The 19,146-nt window shown below is 52.2% G+C and overlaps 2 protein-coding genes across 2 annotated transcripts; both read right to left on the reverse strand.

Moving 5' to 3' along the window:
* Positions 1-1,542: 1,542 nt before the first annotated feature.
* Positions 1,543-11,734, reverse strand: FAM89B (family with sequence similarity 89 member B). The gene is made up of 2 exons (XM_084824566.1): positions 10,659-11,734; positions 1,543-4,517 (listed from the first exon to the last, which is right to left on the reverse strand). Exons 1-2 carry the CDS (start codon positions 10,914-10,916, stop codon positions 4,233-4,235), a joined length of 543 nt encoding a protein of 180 aa, XP_084680692.1. The 5' UTR covers positions 10,917-11,734; the 3' UTR covers positions 1,543-4,232.
* A 2,395-nt stretch (positions 11,735-14,129) lies between these two features.
* On the reverse strand, positions 14,130-18,568 carry ZNRD2 (zinc ribbon domain containing 2). Its single transcript, XM_084824563.1, has 4 exons — positions 18,532-18,568; positions 18,223-18,374; positions 16,267-16,351; positions 14,130-15,684 (listed from the first exon to the last, which is right to left on the reverse strand). The coding sequence occupies exons 1-4, from the start codon at positions 18,548-18,550 to the stop codon at positions 15,308-15,310; spliced, it is 633 nt and encodes a 210-aa protein (XP_084680689.1). The 5' UTR covers positions 18,551-18,568; the 3' UTR covers positions 14,130-15,307.
* Between the last annotated feature and the right edge of the window lie 578 nt (positions 18,569-19,146).

The raw sequence follows: 19,146 nt of genomic DNA on the forward strand, positions 1-19,146 counted from the left end.
CAGGGCTCAGTCCTGGGCCCAGTGCTCTTCAACATTTTTATGAATGACTTGGAGGAGGAGGTGCAGGGAATGCTGATCAAATTTGCAGATAACAAAAAAATTGGGCGGGATAGCTAATACTTTGGAAGACAGAAACAAAATTCAAAGTGATCTGGATGGACTGGAGCGCTGGGCAGAAAACAACAGAATGACATTTAATAGGGATCAATGCCAAGTTCTGCACCTAGGAAAAAGAAACCAAATGCACAGTTACAAGATGGGGGATACGTGGCTCAACAACACGACAAGCGAGAAAGATCTTGGAACTGTTGTCGATCACAAGCTGAATATGAGCCAACAATGTGATGTGGCTGCAAAAAACGCAAATGCTATTTTGGGCTGCATTAATAGAAGCATAGCTTCCAAATCCCAGGAAGTACTAGTTCCCCTCTACTCAGCACTGGTTAGGCCTCATCTGGAGTACTGTGTCCAGTTCTGGGCACCACACTTTAAGAAGGATGCAGACAAGCTGGAGAGGGTTCAGAGGAGGGCAACAAAGATGATCAGAGGACTGGAAACAAAGCCCTATGAGGAGAGACTGAAAGAACTGGGCATGTTTAGCCTTGAGAAGAGAAGACTGAGGGGAGATAGGATAGAGCTCTTCAAGTACTTGAAAGGTTGTCACAGAGAGGAAGGCCAGGATCTCTTCTTGATCATCCCAGAGTGCAGGACACGGAATAATGGGCTGAAGTTGCAGGAAGCCAGATTCCAGCTGAACATCAGGAAAAACTTCCCGACTGTTAGAGCAACATGACAGTGGAACCAATTACCTGGGGAGGCAGTGGGCTCTCCCACACTGGAGGCCTTCAAGACGAGGCCAGACAGCCACCCGTCAGGGATGCTCTGACTTGGATTCCTGCATTGAGCAGGGGGCTGGACTCGATGGCCTTGTAGGCCCCTTCCAACCCTACTATTCTATGACCACTCAGAAGGCAGGAATAGGGATCCCTTTACTCAGGCCTGGGCCAGTATCTTCCCGTACCTGCTGTCTCCAGTCCCACGCACCCCAGCCTCACAGCCTTCTGGTCCTGCTGCTCCATCTTTCTGTTGCTACCTGTTCACCTGCCCTCTCCAGGTATGCAGACAGTGAGGAGATGGGAGAAGCGGGAGGAATTGGGCCCAAAGAGAAAGTGCACAGGCAGTGATGACAGAGGCAAGGAAGAGGGGGGCCAACTCAAAGAAGAGGGCCAACTCAAGGCATTTTGCCCACCCCTCGCCATATCCCAGAACCATCACTGCCCCTTACACATAATAGTAGGAGATGGAAGGTGGGTGTCACACATGTCCAGCTAAAAAAAAGAGAGGAGACAATAAACCAGTTAAAAACAAAACACAGTTTCCTGACACCGTAGCAACCCATTCTAACTCCTGGTTTATAAATACAAAAGTAGGACAGCATTTTCTGTCCAAAGAAAAGATCTTTGGCCCCATGAAGAAAAAGCTTGCCAGTTCCTATGCTAACTTAGGTCCAACAGAAGACAGAATTTTCTTTGCTTTGTATCTCTTCCGAAACATTATTATTGCCATGGCTTGGAATGAAACACAGTCAAGTTTAAGAGGCTGAGACATTTTATTCCCCGGATTTGTGCTCTCGTTGCAATACGCCCAGTTAGAAAATGCCCCGTAATCGCCAACCAATATATTAATTAGCTGTCTAAGGTTTGTACCCAGTTATGAAATGGGGAGAGGGAAAAGTGGGATTTCCACTGCCCCCCTCCCCCAGAAAAAGCTTTGTATTTCAGCGCCTTCAAAAATTAGAAAAATCACATACAATTAAATATTTTAAAGGGGCCGTTTTTAGGTCGCACGGCCGAGGCACTAATAATAATCCAGCCGACGCAACTCTGCCTAGAAAAATCTATCAAGTAAGCTTTGTGCACAGAACGTTCCTTTCCAGCTCCACCATTCTTGGGTGCTTCCAGTGTGGGCTGGAAGGGGGTGAGGTGAGTTCAGCCTTTGTAGAAACACAGGAAGCTGCCTTAGACCAAGCTCAGTATTGTCTACATTAGGGGTGGGCAAAAGGTAGCTTTCCAGATGTTTCGCACGTCAACTCCCAGAAGCCCCCGCCAGCATGGCCAATGGTTAGGGATGCTGGGAGATGAAGTCCAAAACATCTGGAGACTTACCTTCTGCCCACCCCTGGTCTACAGCATGGGTGCAAAAAAAGCGTGGCCCGTGTTTTATCTGGCAGTTGCCAGTCCCTCAACATCTGCCAAGAAAAGGGGGGGGGAATGCTCTAGGAACAGGCTCTATGGTTCCTGCCGTAGAAGCCTCATTCCTTGAGCATCCCAGGAAACAGCACTTGAAGGTTCCCGCCAGCTTCCCAGGACGCTCTGAGGATACTCTGGCAATGAGATGTCTATGGCAGGAACCACAGAGCGCGTCCCTAGAGTGGTTTTTGCTTTTCGGGCAGGGGCGCCCAGGTTGGGGCGCCTATGGAGGAGGCGTCAACACCATGATGCTGTGACATGGAACAGACGCTGCTGCTGCAAGACCAAGATCTGCTGCTGCTGGGGGGTATGAGTGGTGTGCGCATATGTACATGTGCATGGCCCCTGCTACATCCGATGCGGCCCCCAGGGCCAAAACGGTTGTGCACGCCTGGTCTACAAAGACTGGCAGTGACTGTCCAAGGTCTCAGCAGGAATCTCTCTACCTAGAGACACTGGGGATTGAACCCGGGGACCTTTTGCATGCAAAGCAGGGGCTTTATCCACTGAGCTAGGACCCAGGAAGAGGGTTCAGTCCCCTTCCTCTCCCAAGAAAGAGGAGCAAGTCAGAGTGAGAATAGCAAGCAGCAAGGTTGGGAGATGGTAGAGGGGGAATTCTTCGACCTCCCACCTTGGTAGTGCTAGGGGACATCCGCCCATGTTTTGTTCTGTAGGAGGAACCGAGACCCACAGGTGGAAGACGGAGACCAGCAATGCAGGGTCTATTCCCCATCAACAAACAGTCAGGTAGCCATCGGCACGCCCTCAATGAATCCTCAAACAACAGGACAGTTGTATGCCCACGGAACAGGTCGGCAGCTATTTTTTCACCCAGGAGACGTTTACCTGCTGTACACACACGAGACATTAAAAAATTTACTGTTTTGTCGCTTCAACACAGGCGGATGTCTCCTAGCGCTACCAATCGCATTGTACAGCTGTTCCCCCTGAACAAACACACACACACACAGACACACACCACTTAATGGATATTTTTTGGTAAGAAAAGAAAAAAAGGCAGAAGAGGGGGAGGGAAAACACGGGAGGGTTAAAAAATGGAAGACGTCGTCATCTGGACCCCCTGTACTAGTCTGCTTGAGGCAGGGCGATTGGACAATAAAAGCCTTGCCTGGAAGCACCCAAGTTCTCAGCACACTGAGACAGATGTGCTGCAAGGATCGAGCTACAGCTGTTCCTCTTTGTTTTGTCCCCACATTCCCCAGGTGAGGGGGGATGGACGCAACTATCTTTGGGAGGAAAAAAAATCCTCTCATCAGCCATTTATGCCCTGGAGGAGCTGAACTCCACTCCTGAAATGCCCACACATAAATCTTACACCAGGGGTAGACAACATGGTGCCTGTGAGCATCAATGTGCCCCTAGCCACCTTCCTTGGTGTCCACTGAGACTACTCTTCCCATTTTTATTTTAATAATATTTTTGTATTTTCTTACAGACAGCTGGGACTGCTCCAAAGCAAAGTGGGAGCCTCTAGCAACTGCCATCTTTGTTGTTGTTGTTGTTCAGTCGTGTCCGACTCTTCGTGACCCCATGGACCATAGCACGCCAGGCCTTCCTGTCCTGCGCTCTCTCCCGGAGCGTGCTCAAGTTCATCCCTCTGAGCATGTTACGTGGCCTTTGCAATGGGCCACACCCACCCATGGTGGCCATTTTGTGGCAGTGCCCGGGACAGTTTCTCAAATTTCCAAATATGCCCACGGGCCCCCAAAATTGCCTACCCCCGTCTCTCTCTCTCTCTCTCCGGTGAAAAGCAAATTGGACAGCGGTCAGGTATCTTCAGGGGTTGTTCCAGCATTATGAAACCAGCCGTAAACTGCTACTGTGAATGCCCCTCAATTCCACCCCCCACACACACACATGCACTCCCCCCAAACAAGAACACATCTTTTTCAAAGATGCAGACGGAGTTCGCCCCCGCATCACGGGGAGAAGGAGGAAGGCAATTCCAGGGCACAGGCCGGCTCAGATGGTGATGTGGAAGGAATCCTGCAGCCACTGATCCCGAGAGTTGTGGGGCTGGAGCAGACGGAGCCGCTGACCCAAGGGGTTCTCCCTGTGCCCCTCAGGGCTCATCTGGTCCAGCTCGAAGTCCTCCTCCTCATCCGAGAAGCCATTTTCGGCAGCCAGGCTGCCTTCCGAGCGGAGCGAAGACGACATGTCCTGATAGAGACCTTTGTACTCCTGAATGGACTCGTACAGGGACCACAGCTGGCACAAGAGGGACATGTCCAGCTGCCTAAGACCCACCTGCAACGAAAAGCGCAAAGGCTCAGCTACGAGCACAGCCGGATGCCCAAATGCTGGGCCCAGGGGCCGCATCGGCACTAGACCACCCGTGTCAAGAGGCCCAGAAGCAGGCTATGCCGAAAGCCAGCCAAGGCCTCACGAGTGGCTGGAGCAAGGCTCTCCAGATGTTCTGCGTTTGGGAAGGGGCCATGGGCCAGGGGTACAACGCACACTCTGCATGGACTTAGTATACAGGGCAACTCCCTATTTAAGTCAGCCCTTTGTTCAGAAGCATGAGGACTGGAATCTTGCTTTTTTACATAGGGGAAGGACCAACGCTCAGGGGGACAGCACATACTTTGCAAGCAAAAGGTCTGGCTTCGGATAAATGGCAGTTTCCTATGTTCCTATTTAAGTCAGCCCTTCATTCCGAAGCATGAGGACTGGAATCTTGCTTTATTGCAAGGGAAGGACCATTGCTCAACAACATAGCCCCTACTTTGCATGCGGAAGGTCTCGGGTTCAATCCCCAGCATCTCCAGGTAGGGATGGGAAAGAATCCTGCCTGAAACTCTGGACAGCCGCTGCTGCCAGTCCGTGTCGACAATACTAGGCTAGGTGGACCAAGGGTCTGCCTCAGTATAAGGCAGCTTCTGATGTTCGCGAACATGCATTTATTTAACAATAGGTACATTTTAAAGTACAGTTCTTTGGGGCCTTTTTTAATCTGCTGGGCATTTTTTTAATCACAGCTTTGATTTTAGTGTGTCGCATTCTAACTTTGTTCCGGGTCTCTCATATTGTTGTAAACCACACTGGACTCGAGTTTGATTTCGGGCAATAAATGAGTATTTCAAATAAATAAGTGGATATTTACACAAACAAAAAGATAGCGGCAACAAAAAGCCTCTCCCTACTCTACACACGTACCTCCACTGAAAATTAGACTATTAGAATCCCTGATTGGGAGTAACTCAGATCTAGGCTTGAACTTCTATATGATAGTCAAGAACAGTAGAGTGAGATAGCAACCAGAGGCCGCCTACTACATGCTTTAAAATAAATTGTTCTGCATCAACCAAAATCATAGAATCGTATCATATGGAATCACAGAATAGTAGGGTTGGAAGGGGCCTGCAAGACCATCGAGTCCAACCCCCTGCTCAATGCAGGAATCCAAGTCAGAGCATCCCTGGCAGATGGCTGTCCAGCTTCATCTTGAATGATCTTATCAAGCTGTATAAATTATGGACCCTAGCAATTTTGCACATGTTTTTTTATTATTTTTGCAATATTTTTAAGACGCAGAAGAGATCAAAAAGCCCTCAAAAGTCACTAACGAGGAGTCCGACTGAACCGGTCAGCACCGGCCAGGCAGATGAGACCTCCTTCATCTGACAACGGAAGTCCTGGCCCACAAAAACTCATACCACTAAATAAAGTCACTAGTCCTTACAAAAAGGGCCGTGGGACAACACCGCAAACGTAAAATGGGTCCATTGCAAATGCCTCCTGCCAGACAAGTAGGGGCAGTTTGAAAGCATTCACGCAGGTCTCTGCTGCCCCCTCCTGGAGGAACACTTTGAACATGCTTTGAAGCTAATGTTGTCCGGTGTACCTATTATTAATGGATCATAGTTTGCAAGTTGGTCCACTGTGCTTGTTAGGTTCTTACGCCCTTTCTCCCATTTTACATACACACACAAAGCTGAAAGAGATAAGATCGCACCCAGGACCGGCATCAAGGGTAGGCATGGTTGGGCACCTGCCAAGGGCCCACACCCCAACAGGGGCCCACTGACAAGAGCCCCCTGGAGTTGCGCCTCCTCTTTACACGCTTGTTTACACACCTCTTGCTCAGTAGATGCCACAGATGATGAGGAAGACGAGGAACATGAGCAGCTGGGGACCATGGCAGGGAGAAGGCGGGAGGGGGCCACTGGGGGTGCCTTGCACAAGCACCCTCAAAAACCTGGAGCCAGCACGGGCTGTTCCCAGACATGCAAGGAGTCCAACCCACAGCTCCTAAACGGAAACCCAAGTCTCTAGCCATTGCTCCATATCCTCAACCGAATTTCGATCCATTCCGTTATATTCTATGATTCTATGATTTTATCTATGCAAAAACCCGCAGTGGCCACGAAACAGATCTCGAGGCAAAAAAATCAATCACAACGGGGAAAAAATAACTCTGTGCAATATAAACACCAAAATCCTGCACAAACACCATTGTGTATTATATTAAACACCGTGGAGCTTTGCTTATATCAAACGACCTCCATAGCATAACTTTTGGATTGACTGAATGTAATGGCTTCTAATTTTCTGGGCTGCTATTGCGAACAGGGATGTCTTGTGGGCAACAAGGCTGTATTTAAGAACATCAGGAGAGCACTGCTGGATCACGCCAGGGGTCCATCCAGTCCACCATTCCGTTCACACCAGCTGCTCACGGGAAACCCACAAGCAGGACACGTGTGCCCATGTTCCCCAGCAAGTGGGGTACGTAGGCAGACTGCCTCCGATACTGGAGGTGGCATAGAGCCATCAGGACTAGTAGCCATTAATAGCCTTCTCCTCCATCTAGCCCCCTTTTAAAGCCATCCAAACTGGTGGCTGACACTGTCACTGTCACACTGCATCCTGCATTAGTGAGTTCCATAGTTTCACTCTGCGCTGTGCGAAGACGTCCTTCCTTTGCTCTGTCTTGAATCTCCCACCATTCAGCTTCATGGGAGGACCCCACTAGGTTCTAGTGTCATGCGAGAGAGAGAACAGCAGACAGAAGATAACAAAAAAACTGTAAAGCAAGGGTGTGCAGCTTATTGCCTTTGGCCTGAATCCCCCCCCCCTTCTCTTGTGCAGCCCTCACCAAGCCACCAAATGCTGACAGGTGCAGCAGCAAAAAATCCCACACACCTGTGGTTTTCTACCAAATTTTGGCAGCAAACTGCTACAGAGCCTTACAGACATATTTAGGTTGTTCTCAAACTAAATTTGTCCTTCTGAAGGCTCTGTAGAGGTTTGCCGGTAAAATTTTTGGCAAAGTGGTAATATTTTTCTCGCGATGCTGAAATTCAGTGGAAAGCGGGCCCCAGAACCCCAAAGTTGCCCTCTTGTGCTCTAAAGATCCATACATCCAGGGCAGCTGTTTATAAAACAAAACAAAAAATAATCTAACTCTGATCTTAACTGTGTGTTAACATCCAAGGTAACTGTTATCCAGGGCATTCTGGGAAATTTAAATAGTGGCCTCTTTCTGGTACCTGATGAAGCCCGCTTCATTTTCCCAGGCTTTTACAGTTGCGCTGTTTTATTCTCACTCATAAATTATTTTCATGCTGCCTTTAAAACAAACTGTGCTGCTGTTAGCAAAGTTTCATGTATCGCTTACATTTCAGTGTGTTATTTAAATATTTGACTGGAAGCGGCACTGATCACTCGTTTGAAGAGCAGAGAAAAAATCTTAACAAGATAAATAAGTATAGATAAATAAATATATAGCTTTCTGCGATATCCAAACTCAGGATAATGGTTGATTTCTCCCAAACAAGCCATGATTGTAAGCTAGCTTTAAGCCAGGGTTTATCATTGACTTACGAATCTTGTCTTGTTTGGGCACAATAAACCATAATCTTGGGTTGGACATAATGAGAAGGTATCTTTTCCTGGTTTGTTTATCCAGTCATGTGAAAGGAGGTGTGAAGCTGCAGCAAACAGGCCGTGCTGCTTGCGCACGTCTTGGTTTATCAAGCCTGGCTTAACAGGACATCCAAATGGGGCCACTGTATTTAATGGCTACCTGGCCGAACCAATAACAAGCGCTTTCAAATGCACCCAGCCATCCTGGCCTCTCTAGAGACAGGCACAATTGCCCAGAAATTCACCTCATTCCTGGATTCTAAGAAGCAAACTTTTTTGAGAATGCCGTGGTGGATTCTTCCAGTTAGAGATTTTATTTATTATTTATATTTACCCCATCTTTCTAACAAATCTTCAAGGACCACAGAGTTGGACTAGATGGTTTACGACAGGGCTGAAGAATGTCTTTCAGCCTGAGGCCGAATTTCGAGGGCTGTGCTCCAGGGGTGGGTGTAGCCAAAGGGAAAAGGGGGCAAAGGCAAAAGAGGGCTGGGCCAAAATAATATTGTACATATTTTATGTAAAGCTCTTACTGGTAGTAACTAAGCCATAGGAGAGGCATTTCAACGTTTTAGAAAGGGGAAACAAACTGCACATGGCACCCCCCAATTCTGGGATTCCTCCAAAATCACACACCAAACCACAGCTCTTCAGAAAACATCCTGTAAGAGAACTTTTGTTATCTCACATTCCAGGATATTTTATAGGGATGGAGCTGTGTGAGCGATTGGTGTTTATGCTACAGTTCCAAACAGAAAAAGAAAAAAAGCGTAGCGATGTTTTACACTAAGGAAAACACTAAGTGTTCTCAGGCCTGTCTTATTATGCAAATTAACCACATATATACCCATTTATTAATATGCATAATGTATTCTCTTAGCCACAGAGAGGGGCAAAGAGCCACAAAGAATAGCAAAACACTGCTTGCTGAATCCTAGAAACCCAGTACTGCCACACACGCTTTCAAAGACTATCGTCAGTCTTAAGGGCTAGAAACGTGTGTTTTTTTGTTTAAAAATATTACCCAATTTGCCCAGTTTGCTTTGGCAGCCAAGAAGCTGGGGTCTCACCACATCAAGAACTATGATGCACTATAAATCTTATCATTTTAGATACAAGTGGTCAACCCAAAGGGCTGGAAGCGCCTGATCTCGGAAGCTAAGCAGGGTCAGCCCTGGTTAGTACTTGGATGGGAGACCGCCTGGGAATCAGGCTTCCTGCACTGAGCAGGGGGTGGGACTCGAGGGTCTTGCAGGCTCCTTCCAGCCCTAGGATTCTATGATTCTTAGCGGATGGTGAACAGGGCTTGTTCTTAATAGCTTTGTTGAGTTTTCAAACAATTATTGAAGTCAACGTTTTGTATTGGGAAAAGTTTCTTTTTAACATTTTTAACATTGTAAAGGCCTTTGGCTATATAGGCCATAGTTTGAAAAAAAAAAATTACCAGGATGCTAAATTCTGCACAGAAGAACAAATTCTATGCTTATGAGGAGTGGAACTGTAGGTTCCATGTCCAGAGTTGTGGTGATCTTTGGTAAAACTGTTGCTACTGCTCCAAACTCTTTCAGTGAGATCTTTAAATTAAAAAATGGGCATTGATATATTCCTCTGCTTCCCCTCATCTCCATCTGTTGCCTCACCTGTGTCAAACTGCAAATTCCTCAGGGAAGGGGGGACGTCTGCTTCCCCTCCCATCGATACATAAACAACAAAAGAAAGTCACTGTGGTGTCTAGCAGTCAGTGTATTAGACTAAGGCTGCAGGGGACCCAGGTTCAAATCCACCACTCAATCATGATGCTCACCGATTGATCTTGGGCCAGGCTTTCTCTTTTATCTCTCAGTCTGACCTACTTCACTGGGCTGTTGTTAGAATAAAAAATAGGGAAGGGAGAAGAGCCTGAGGTTCCACCCTGAGCTCCTTGGAGGGAAGGGCTGTAGCTCAGCAGTAGAGCTCCTGCTTTGCATGCAAAAGGTCCCAGGTTCGATCCCTGGCATCTCCATGTAGAGATGGAAAAACTCCAGCCTGAAACCCTGGAGAGCCGCTGCTGCCAGTCAGTGCCAACCATACTGGGCTAGATGGATCCATGGTTTATACTGAGTCAGTTTTTTATTTCCTTATTTAAATCACCTCTTTATTTAGAACCTTGAGGACTGGAACCCTTCTTTTTAGGGAAAGGTGCACAGCTCAGTCAGTAGAGCCCCTGCTTTGCACATAAAAGGTCCCAGGTTTGATCCTTGGCATCTCCAGGCTGGGCTGGAAAAACTCCTGCCTGAAGACCTGGAGAGCCGCTGCTGCCAGTCAGTGTCAACAATACTGGGCTAGATGGACCCAGGCTCTGATTCGTTATAAGGCAGAATGGAATAAAACGTACAGAAATATCCAACTGCAGAGCCCTGTTTTGGTCCTCTCACCTGCCCTAAATGCCGGACGGAAGTGGGGTGGAGAGAGTTGTGACCCCCCACCCATGCCACTGCCTACTAAGGATGGTGCGGCGGGGGGAGGGGGGGGGCTCCTCACCATCTCCTTGCGCAGCACTGCCAGAGCAGAGTCAAGGTTGGCCGGCTTGGTCCGGAGCAGCCGCTTCTCCGAGGCGGCCTGGGACTTGCTCAGGTCGTCCTGGATGCGGGTCTTCTTGCTGTACACCTTCTCGATCTCGCGCCAGGAGCCCCCGCTGGAGTTGAGGATGCCGCTGAGGCCTTTGGGCAGCGGGGGCAGCCCTTCGATGGCGCACACGTTGCCCGCCAGGCTGTCCTGGGACGACTGCAGGCCGGTCATGGCTACGGGGAAGGGGGCGAACCCGGGCGGCAGGCAGGCAGGCAGGCAGGGGATGACGGGGAGAAGAGAGGGAGAAGGGGGGCAGCCGAGGGGGGCGCGCGGGGGGGCTTAGGGGGGTGGGATGCAGCGGGAGGATGCGAAGCAGCCGACCGGCAGAGGGACAAAGCCGGACCCTCGACGGGACGGGAGCGCCATATATGGAGAAGGGGGAGACGCGCCCCAAAGGAGAGGTTCTGGGGCCCAGGCCGGCCTGGAGGGCCTCCCCGCTCCTCCTCCCGGGCCTCCGGCAGATCGGGCTGCAAAGGCGCTCCGGCTATGCTCAGAGGCGCTCTCGAGCCGGCTGGCGCCAGGCGTCCCCTTGGCCGGGGGAGGCGGGCGCCGCTTCCGCCGCGCTTCTCCCTCCAGGGCCCACTCACCTCCCGCGCCGGCCAGCTAGCTAGCGGCCCAGGCCGGCTCCGCGGCTGCCCGGCCGGCTCCCCGCATGCCGCGGCCCCGCTCCGGCCGCCCGATCGCCCGGCGTGCGCCCCGCTCGGCGCGCCCTCGCAGGGGGAGCGCAGCGCAGCGCAGCGCAGCTCGCGCCGCCGCCGCCCGCCTTTGTTCGCTCTGCGGCGGCGGCCACACCCGCTGCGCCCCTGCCCGGCGTGCGCGCAAGGACGCCGCGCGTAAAGGGGCGACCGCGGCGGCGGGAGGCGCCGGAGGGGAGGCGGGGAATCGGGTCGGCGGGGCTCTCGCCGCCGCGGGCAGGTCGAGCCCCGCGCGCCGGGTCGCGGGGCACCTGCCTGGCGCGCCGAGGGTGCCCGGTTCCGGCCCCCGCGCTCTCCGGCTGGGGGGAAAGGCCCCGATCGGTGCAGATGGGACTAGCCTGTCCTCTGTACGGCGTTCTTTCGGGGTAAAATCCAGCACAAGCCCTACTCAGAGTAGGCCCATCGAAATGAATGGGACTGAGGTTAGCCATGACTCACTGCAGTCCCATTCATTTCAGCGGGGCTACTCTAAGGAGGACTTGGGTTGGGTTTTACCCATGGATGGATTGATATGGACTGCTTTTCTCAGCCACCCCAGAGTGGTTCCCAAAAGTTCAAACCCCACCATAGAACCTGATCAGAAATAATAAAACACCTTTCGGTGTTAGAAACGGATTTCTGATTTCAATCAAACCTTTGTTCAGAACCACGAGGGCTGGGATCTTGGTTTCTTTTTAGGGGAAGGAGCATAGCTGGGTGCCTCTGCATGTCAGAGGCCTCTGGGTCTCCGGGGGAGGCTGGGAAGTGAAATATCCCTGTTTGGGACTGACGGATTGCTGTTCACACAACGTGAACAGTGGGTGAGGGGTTGTTGAACCATGGGCTAGTGTGTTGTCTGTATCCTGGGCATTTTCTGCAGGGTGGCTTGTTAACCACCCTGAGCAACCCAACAACAAACCACGGGTTCACAAGGTGCCTCCTTCGAGAAAAATAAGCCCCCCTGCGGGGTTAACAAGCCCCCCTGGGGAAACGTCCTTGGTTCAGCCAACACACTAACCCACAAACAAACCACGGTTCAACAGCAACCCACACTCAACCACTGAGTGTGGGTTAGCGTGTTGTGCAAACCCAGTCTTTGTGCTGACAACACCAAACTAGATGGGGTAACGGTCTGACTGAGAAGGCAGCTCCCTACTGTCCTATTTAACCCAGGGCTTACCATAGAATCATAGAATAGTAGGGCTGGAAGGGGCCTACAAGGCCGTAGAGTCCACCCCCCTGCTCAATGCAGGAATCCAAGTCTGAGCATCCCTGGCAGGTGGCTGTCCAGCCTCGTCTTGAACGCCTCCAGTGTGGGAGAGCCCACCACCGCCCTAGGTCATTGGTTCCAATTCCATTCCATTGCATAGGCACCCCCACTTCTGAATAGGAGAACCACATTCTCACTGCTGCTCCTCTTCCTCATCATTGCTACCACTTTCTTGCTCGACTGGCAGACAGCAAATAGGCATCTACTCCTCCTCCTCACCCCCTCTGTTGTCTGGGCCGGAGCGAGAGGCAGGGGAACAAGCAGGTTGCTGTGGTGAAGAGGAGGAGCAACTCTGGGGGGCTCTTGTCAGTGGGCCCCTGCTGGGGTCTGGGCCCTCGGCAGGTGCCTGCCCTTGATGAAGGTTCTTATATTTCTGTTGTATTTGTGAGTTGCCATAAAGGCAGGATGAAAACACAAAGACATTCCCCATTCAGTCCTGGGTTCATTATTAGCCAAGTGCAGCAAGGCCTTTGGTTTGCCTCTGTATTTCTCAGACTTGGACCTGGCTTCTCCATGTACTCCCAAGGGCCCTTACCGCACCAGCAGCTTAATTTGTTTCCAGGCCCAATTCAAAGTGCTGCTTTTGACTTATAAGGCTTTACAAGGCTTGAGACCTTGGTACCTGATGGAATACCTCCTGCCATATTTACGAGCTTGCATTTTAGGGTCATCCACAAAAGCCCTTCAAGTACTCCCTGATGTTTGGAGGGGGGCAACGAGAGAGAGGGCTTTTTGAGCAGTGCCTTCCCCCCGCACTGGAATGATCTCACAAGGGAAGCTTACCTGGCACCCACTAGTATATTTTCAGCACCAAGCTAAGCCTTTTCGGTTCTCCCAAGGTTTTTAAATCTTTTAGTATTTTGCTTAATCCCTGCAATGTGGTTTTACCTCTTATCCGCCATACTACATTTTATGCTGTGTTGGCACATGCATTAGCCTGATATTATTGGTTTTATTTCTATTATTGTAAAATGCCTAGATAAATTTACTTTAGGGGGCATTCAATAAATAAAGAATATCTCATTGGCAAGAGGACAGAATTCTTGTACAAAGCTGCCTGTTACTCATGTTCATTACTGCTTGTAAAGATCCAACACGGCTATTAGATTAGAAAATGGCTTCTCCAGGTCCCTCCTAAAAACAGCCAGTCATGGATGCTGCCAGATGTTCTCTCTCTCTCTCTCTCTCTCTCTCTCTCTGTGTGTGCACCTGTTTGGGTGGCCTTCCGTTGCTCAGAATTCATCTGACTTTGTTGCACCATGATTTTCTCCCACACTGTAATTTTGTGCGTCACGGCCTATCCCAGGGGTCTGGCCTGCACTTGTGGGCTACTGGATTAACCTATTTGCCCTTCCGTTTGTTTGCCATGTGGTCTATTGAATCACAGATATTTGAATTAAATTTGGGGTGCATATAGAGGCAACCATTCTAATTCAAAGTAGAAACCAGCATGCAACTTTTATAAAGGTGGGGATAGAAAAAAATGTGTGACAATATGCCTTCAATCTTGAGATACTGGAATGAAAGCTGGTGCACATCTTCACGCCTGACCTCATCCCTCACTGTTTTTGATATGGCCAGGAGCGAGCAAGGTTTCTCTTGCACTGTGCTTGACAGGTATAGCCTAACAGCTGAGACACATACATAGGATCATGTGAAGACAGGGCTTCCCAGTTGGTATGAATTAACAAGGCAGCCTGCAGTGTTTCAGTATTTCCAAGGAGCAGCTTGGCTCACTTCCTTAAGCCATCTGGAACATACTCTGCAAAACCCTTATGACAGCACATCTTGTTATTCCTTTTCCTGGCCAACTACTATAAACCACCCTTCCCCAACTTGGTGTCCTCCACATCTGGAGGACACCAGGTTGGGGAAGGGTGGTCCAAACTGTGAGGATAGATCAGGAAGAATGCTTTTGGCCTGTGGTGGGCTGTGGGCGTGAGATGGGTTAAAGCAGCATGGCATTTTGTTACCTTCCTATTCTTGGATGCCCCAAATGAAAAGCTAGCTCAAACCCCCACACATTTCGAAATAGGGAGAACTGGGAAAAGGTAATGAATACTGATGAACTACTCTTAACTGTCATGCTTTTAATGGCCATTAGAGCCCCACCAATGTTCTTCTTTTGGCAACCACATGCTAGACAATTTCCCCCCGACCCCCACAACTAAAGTTGGGATAAGAGCCCAAGAGGGTTCTAAGGAGGCTGGTGCATGCGTGTGTGATGATTTCACCAGCTGCTTGGGCCTCGCACCACCCACCAGCAGTGCAGAAAATTCACGAGGGAGAAAGCGAGGCCTACAATCCACCCTGAAAAAATCCTCTTATGTTAAGGACTGTCCAACTTGTGACCCACGAAGGGAAACACAGCCTCCCATCCATGTGTCAGCTCCTTGGCAATCACCGTTCCACAAATTCCCAGTAACGTTGCTCAAACATCAAGACAAGCGGGATGAAACGGAGAGCACACATTTTAATCAGAAGAAAGAGCACAGTCTTGTCTGCACTGCTCGAATGCTAGCCTCTAAAGGGCACATCGCTTTGTGCTGCAGGCATGGCCCCTGCAACCATGGTCTGGCAATGCCCTGGCAGATCAAGGCGCCACCCCCACCCCCCCCTTACTGCAGCAGTTCCTTAATGCTCCTCAGGGATTCCGTGCAGGAACGAATAAGCGAACAGAGCTGTATGCTCGTCTCAATGGAAGTGCTCTGCTGGAGCTCATGGCTGGCCCAGCTGATCTTCTGCAATACGGCCTCCTCTGCCACAGTCAGGGCGCTAACGGGCGGTGGAGAGGCTGGCACTGCGACAGGGGCAGGGAGGGCCGGGGTGGGGGCAAAAGCTCTGAGTCCTGAGGCTGCCCCTTCACAGTGTTCAGGGCGCGGCACGTGGCGAGGCGTCGGTAGAGAGGAGACGTGCCCGGGGGAAGCGACGTCCTCAGAGTTGGCAGCCAGCTGGCGTTCACGCACCTGGGACAAAGCAGCTTGAGCATTCAGGGCTGCAGAAACAGAGAGACGTGCACGGACATGACCACGGGGCCTTGTTCCTCCTGCGGAACAGCCCAGCCTGTGTCCCTGCTCCAGTCCTGCCCAGCCAGCGTCTTGCAAGCACCCCAAGGAAAACAAACTGGGAAGCACAACTGGACAGTCTGGCAATAATGGAAGCCTGAACTACTACCTCTCGTCAAGCGCAAACCTTCCTATAACAGCAAAGCTTCTTTCCCGGCACATCCAGCAGCCAACTACCATTGTGAACAAGACAGCCGTGAAAACAGAGATCCTCTCGGTTGCCAGAGCCATCAGAGAGTGAATACGAAGCAACAGCTACAGCGCCAATTACATTCTATAGTGACAGCAGCACTTCAGCTCCCTGAAACAGAGTCTGGCTTGTGAATGATTTCCAGTGCTGCGGCAGATGCAGTTAATTAACAAATGAAGCCTTTGGTCCCAGCGGGGGGAAGGCCCAGCCCCCATTCCATGTTTCCAGGTCTCCCATGCCTCCCAATCCATTCCAGAGTTGACTACGGGGCTAGACATTACGGTGAAAGAGTAAAAAGCTCCCTCCGCCACCCCAAACGTACCCGGATTGTCCTTGTCAACATCAGAATTAAGTTCTTGGCAGGCAACACAGTACAATTTCTTCTGCTTGTCTTGTAACAAAATGGTCTGGAAGGACAAGGTTGCAGGGGGGATGGAAGGGAAGGAGAGAGAAAAAAAGTGTCAGCTTTTGCAAAGGAATGCAGTGTTCACTCTTTTAAACACAATAGGGGGAGAGGAAAAGAAATGGCAATGAAATAAATGAAAACCCAGGCTCCAGCCACCAAAACTCAGCCTAACAGCACCTAGAGCCAATGTCAACAGGGAAAAGAAGTCCGGTACTAAGGAAAGGCGGGCGAGCTTTCTCCACTTTGAAACACACACAAAATCCTTGGATGCAAACCTGGCCACAATTTCCCCATTATTTTGCCATCAACTACAGGGATATATCAACAGCTTTCATGCTCAAGACCAAGCAATATTCCCTCCTGAAAAAGATTCCATTCCTGTTTGCATCATCACCCCTTGAGGAAAGGAACACTCTAAAACATTGGGGGGGGGGGATACTAGCAGCACCCAGGAACTTTATTGCCCCAATGTGTTCCATGTTTTGTTCAGGTATTGTTGTCAGGACACAGCTGCGGTCATCTGGACAGCAGAGCACCTGTGCGACTGTTGTGGCTTTCTACCCTTAGTCCCGCAATAGGACACTCTCAGCTCCTTCCTGAAAATGGCTGTACATCAGTACAGCGATGGTTGTACTGCACAACGCTACCTCTCCTATGCTGAGTGGCTCACCCTTCACCACCCTTTCCTCTGTGTTCCTCCAGATCATAGCACTTCTTTTGCAACATAATGGCTGTATCTCGTGATACTTACAGCGTGGCACATGGGGCCCCATCCAACATCACACGAGGGGACTTCCAATGCCCCCTTCCACAAGGGCGCTGCAATTCCCACTGCCCCCAACCAACAGGGTTGTGCTGATCTGGGGGGCTGCGAGTCCCACTGCCCCCAACCAGCGGGGCCGTGCTGATCTGGGGGGCTGCGAGTCCCACTGCCCCCAACCAGCGGGGCCGTGCTGATCTGGGGGGCTGCGAGTCCCACTGCCCCCAACCAGCGGGGCCGTGCTGATCTGGGGGGCTGTGAGTCCCACTGCCCCCCGCCAGCGGGGCCGTGCTGATCTGGGGGGCTGCATTCCCACTGCCCCCAACCAGCGGGGCCGTGCTGATCTGGGGGGCTGCGAGTCCCACTGCCCCCCACCAGCGGGGCCGTGCTGATCTGGGGGGCTGCATTCCCACTGCCCCCAGCCAGCGGGGCCGTGCTGATTTGGGGGGCTGCGAGTCCCACTGCCCCCCACCAGCGGGGCCGTGCTGATCTGGGGGGCTGCATTCCCACTGCCCCCAGCCAGCGGGGCCGTGCTGATCTGGGGGGCTGCGAGTCCCACTGCCCCCCACCAGCGGGGCCGTGCTGATCTGGGGGGCTGCGAGTCCCACTGCCCCCCACCAGCGGGGCCGTGCTGATCTGGGGGGCTGCGAGTCCCACTGCCCCCCACCAGCGGGGCCGTGCTGATCTGGGGGGCTGCGAGTCCCACTGCCCCCCACCAGCGGGGCCGTGCTGATCTGGGGGGCTGCATTCCCACTGCCCCCAGCCAGCGGGGCCGTGCTGATCTGGGGGGCTGCGAGTCCCACTGCCCCCCGCCAGCGGGGCCGTGCTGATCTGGGGGGCTGCATTCCCACTGCCCCCAGCCAGCGGGGCCGTGCTGATCTGGGGGGCTGCGAGTCCCACTGCCCCCCGCCAGCGGGGCCGTGCTGATCTGGGGGGCTGCATTCCCACTGCCCCCAACCAGCGGGGCCGTGCTGATCTGGGGGGCTGCGAGTCCCACTGCCCCCCACCAGCGGGGCCGTGCTGATCTGGGGGGCTGCATTCCCACTGCCCCCAACCAGCGGGGCCGTGCCCCCCGCGTCGCGCTCTGCACACGCGCCGGGGCGCCCTCTTACCCCGCAGTCCTCGCAGCAGTCGCCCAGCATGCGGTAACCCTTGAGCAGGTAGTCGCTCATCAGCTTGCTGATCTTGTCCTGCCGCTCCCGCCGGGCCTGGATCACCTTCAGCTCCGCCTCCGAAGGCGGCTCCCACTCCGCGTCGTCGTTGCCTGCGCCGGGAGAGGGAGGCAGGAGCGGGTGCTGAGACGGGGGACGCCATCTCTTCCCTCCCGCACCTCCTCTCACCCCGGTCACCGGGGCAGCTTGGCCTCCGGCCAGGCCCAACAGGCCCGGTTGCCATGGTCACCGCCCTCCCGGCTCACTTACCTGCCGCGTTCAACGCCATGATCTCCCCCCGGCCGCCGCTTCCGGATGTAGCCCCGCCTCCTCCTGAGTCGTCACTCACGCAGGCTCCGCCCACCGCCTGACGCGCTTCCCATGAGGGAAGGCGGCCCCTCCTTATTCCCTCCGCCCGAAACTGCGGCGCCGTCACGGAGGTTCCGAGAGGCAGTTTGTCCCCACGCTGTACACACACGCGGCCCTTGTTTAGTGGCTGGTGTCGGGCCTTGCTTCAGATCTACCTGGAAGCCATAGGGCTAGGCCCGCGTCTCCCCTGAGCATGTACAGAGTGCGTTCCCTTTCATCGAGGAACCACAAGCTGCTTCTCTCAAACCCACACGTATCTATGAGAGAATACGCGGGTCCTGAAACCCACATTTTTGTAGTTTCTCAAGCTCGCATGGATCTGTGGGAGAAACAACTTGCGGCGAGCAACTTGTGGCCCTCCAGATATTTTGGCCTACAGCTCCCATCAGCCCTAGCCAGCATCAGCCAATTGTGGGGGGTGATGGGAGCTCTAGGCCAAAAAAACTAGAGGAGGACAAGTCGCCCATCCCTGCTCCATATGGAAGAGAATGCACTCTGCATATGCTCAGGAGAGGT

Source organism: Heloderma suspectum, chromosome 17 (genome assembly GCF_057233095.1).
Source record: "Heloderma suspectum isolate Gila_16-S chromosome 17, 16-S_ref, whole genome shotgun sequence".
Taxonomy (NCBI): Eukaryota; Metazoa; Chordata; class Lepidosauria; order Squamata; family Helodermatidae; genus Heloderma; species Heloderma suspectum.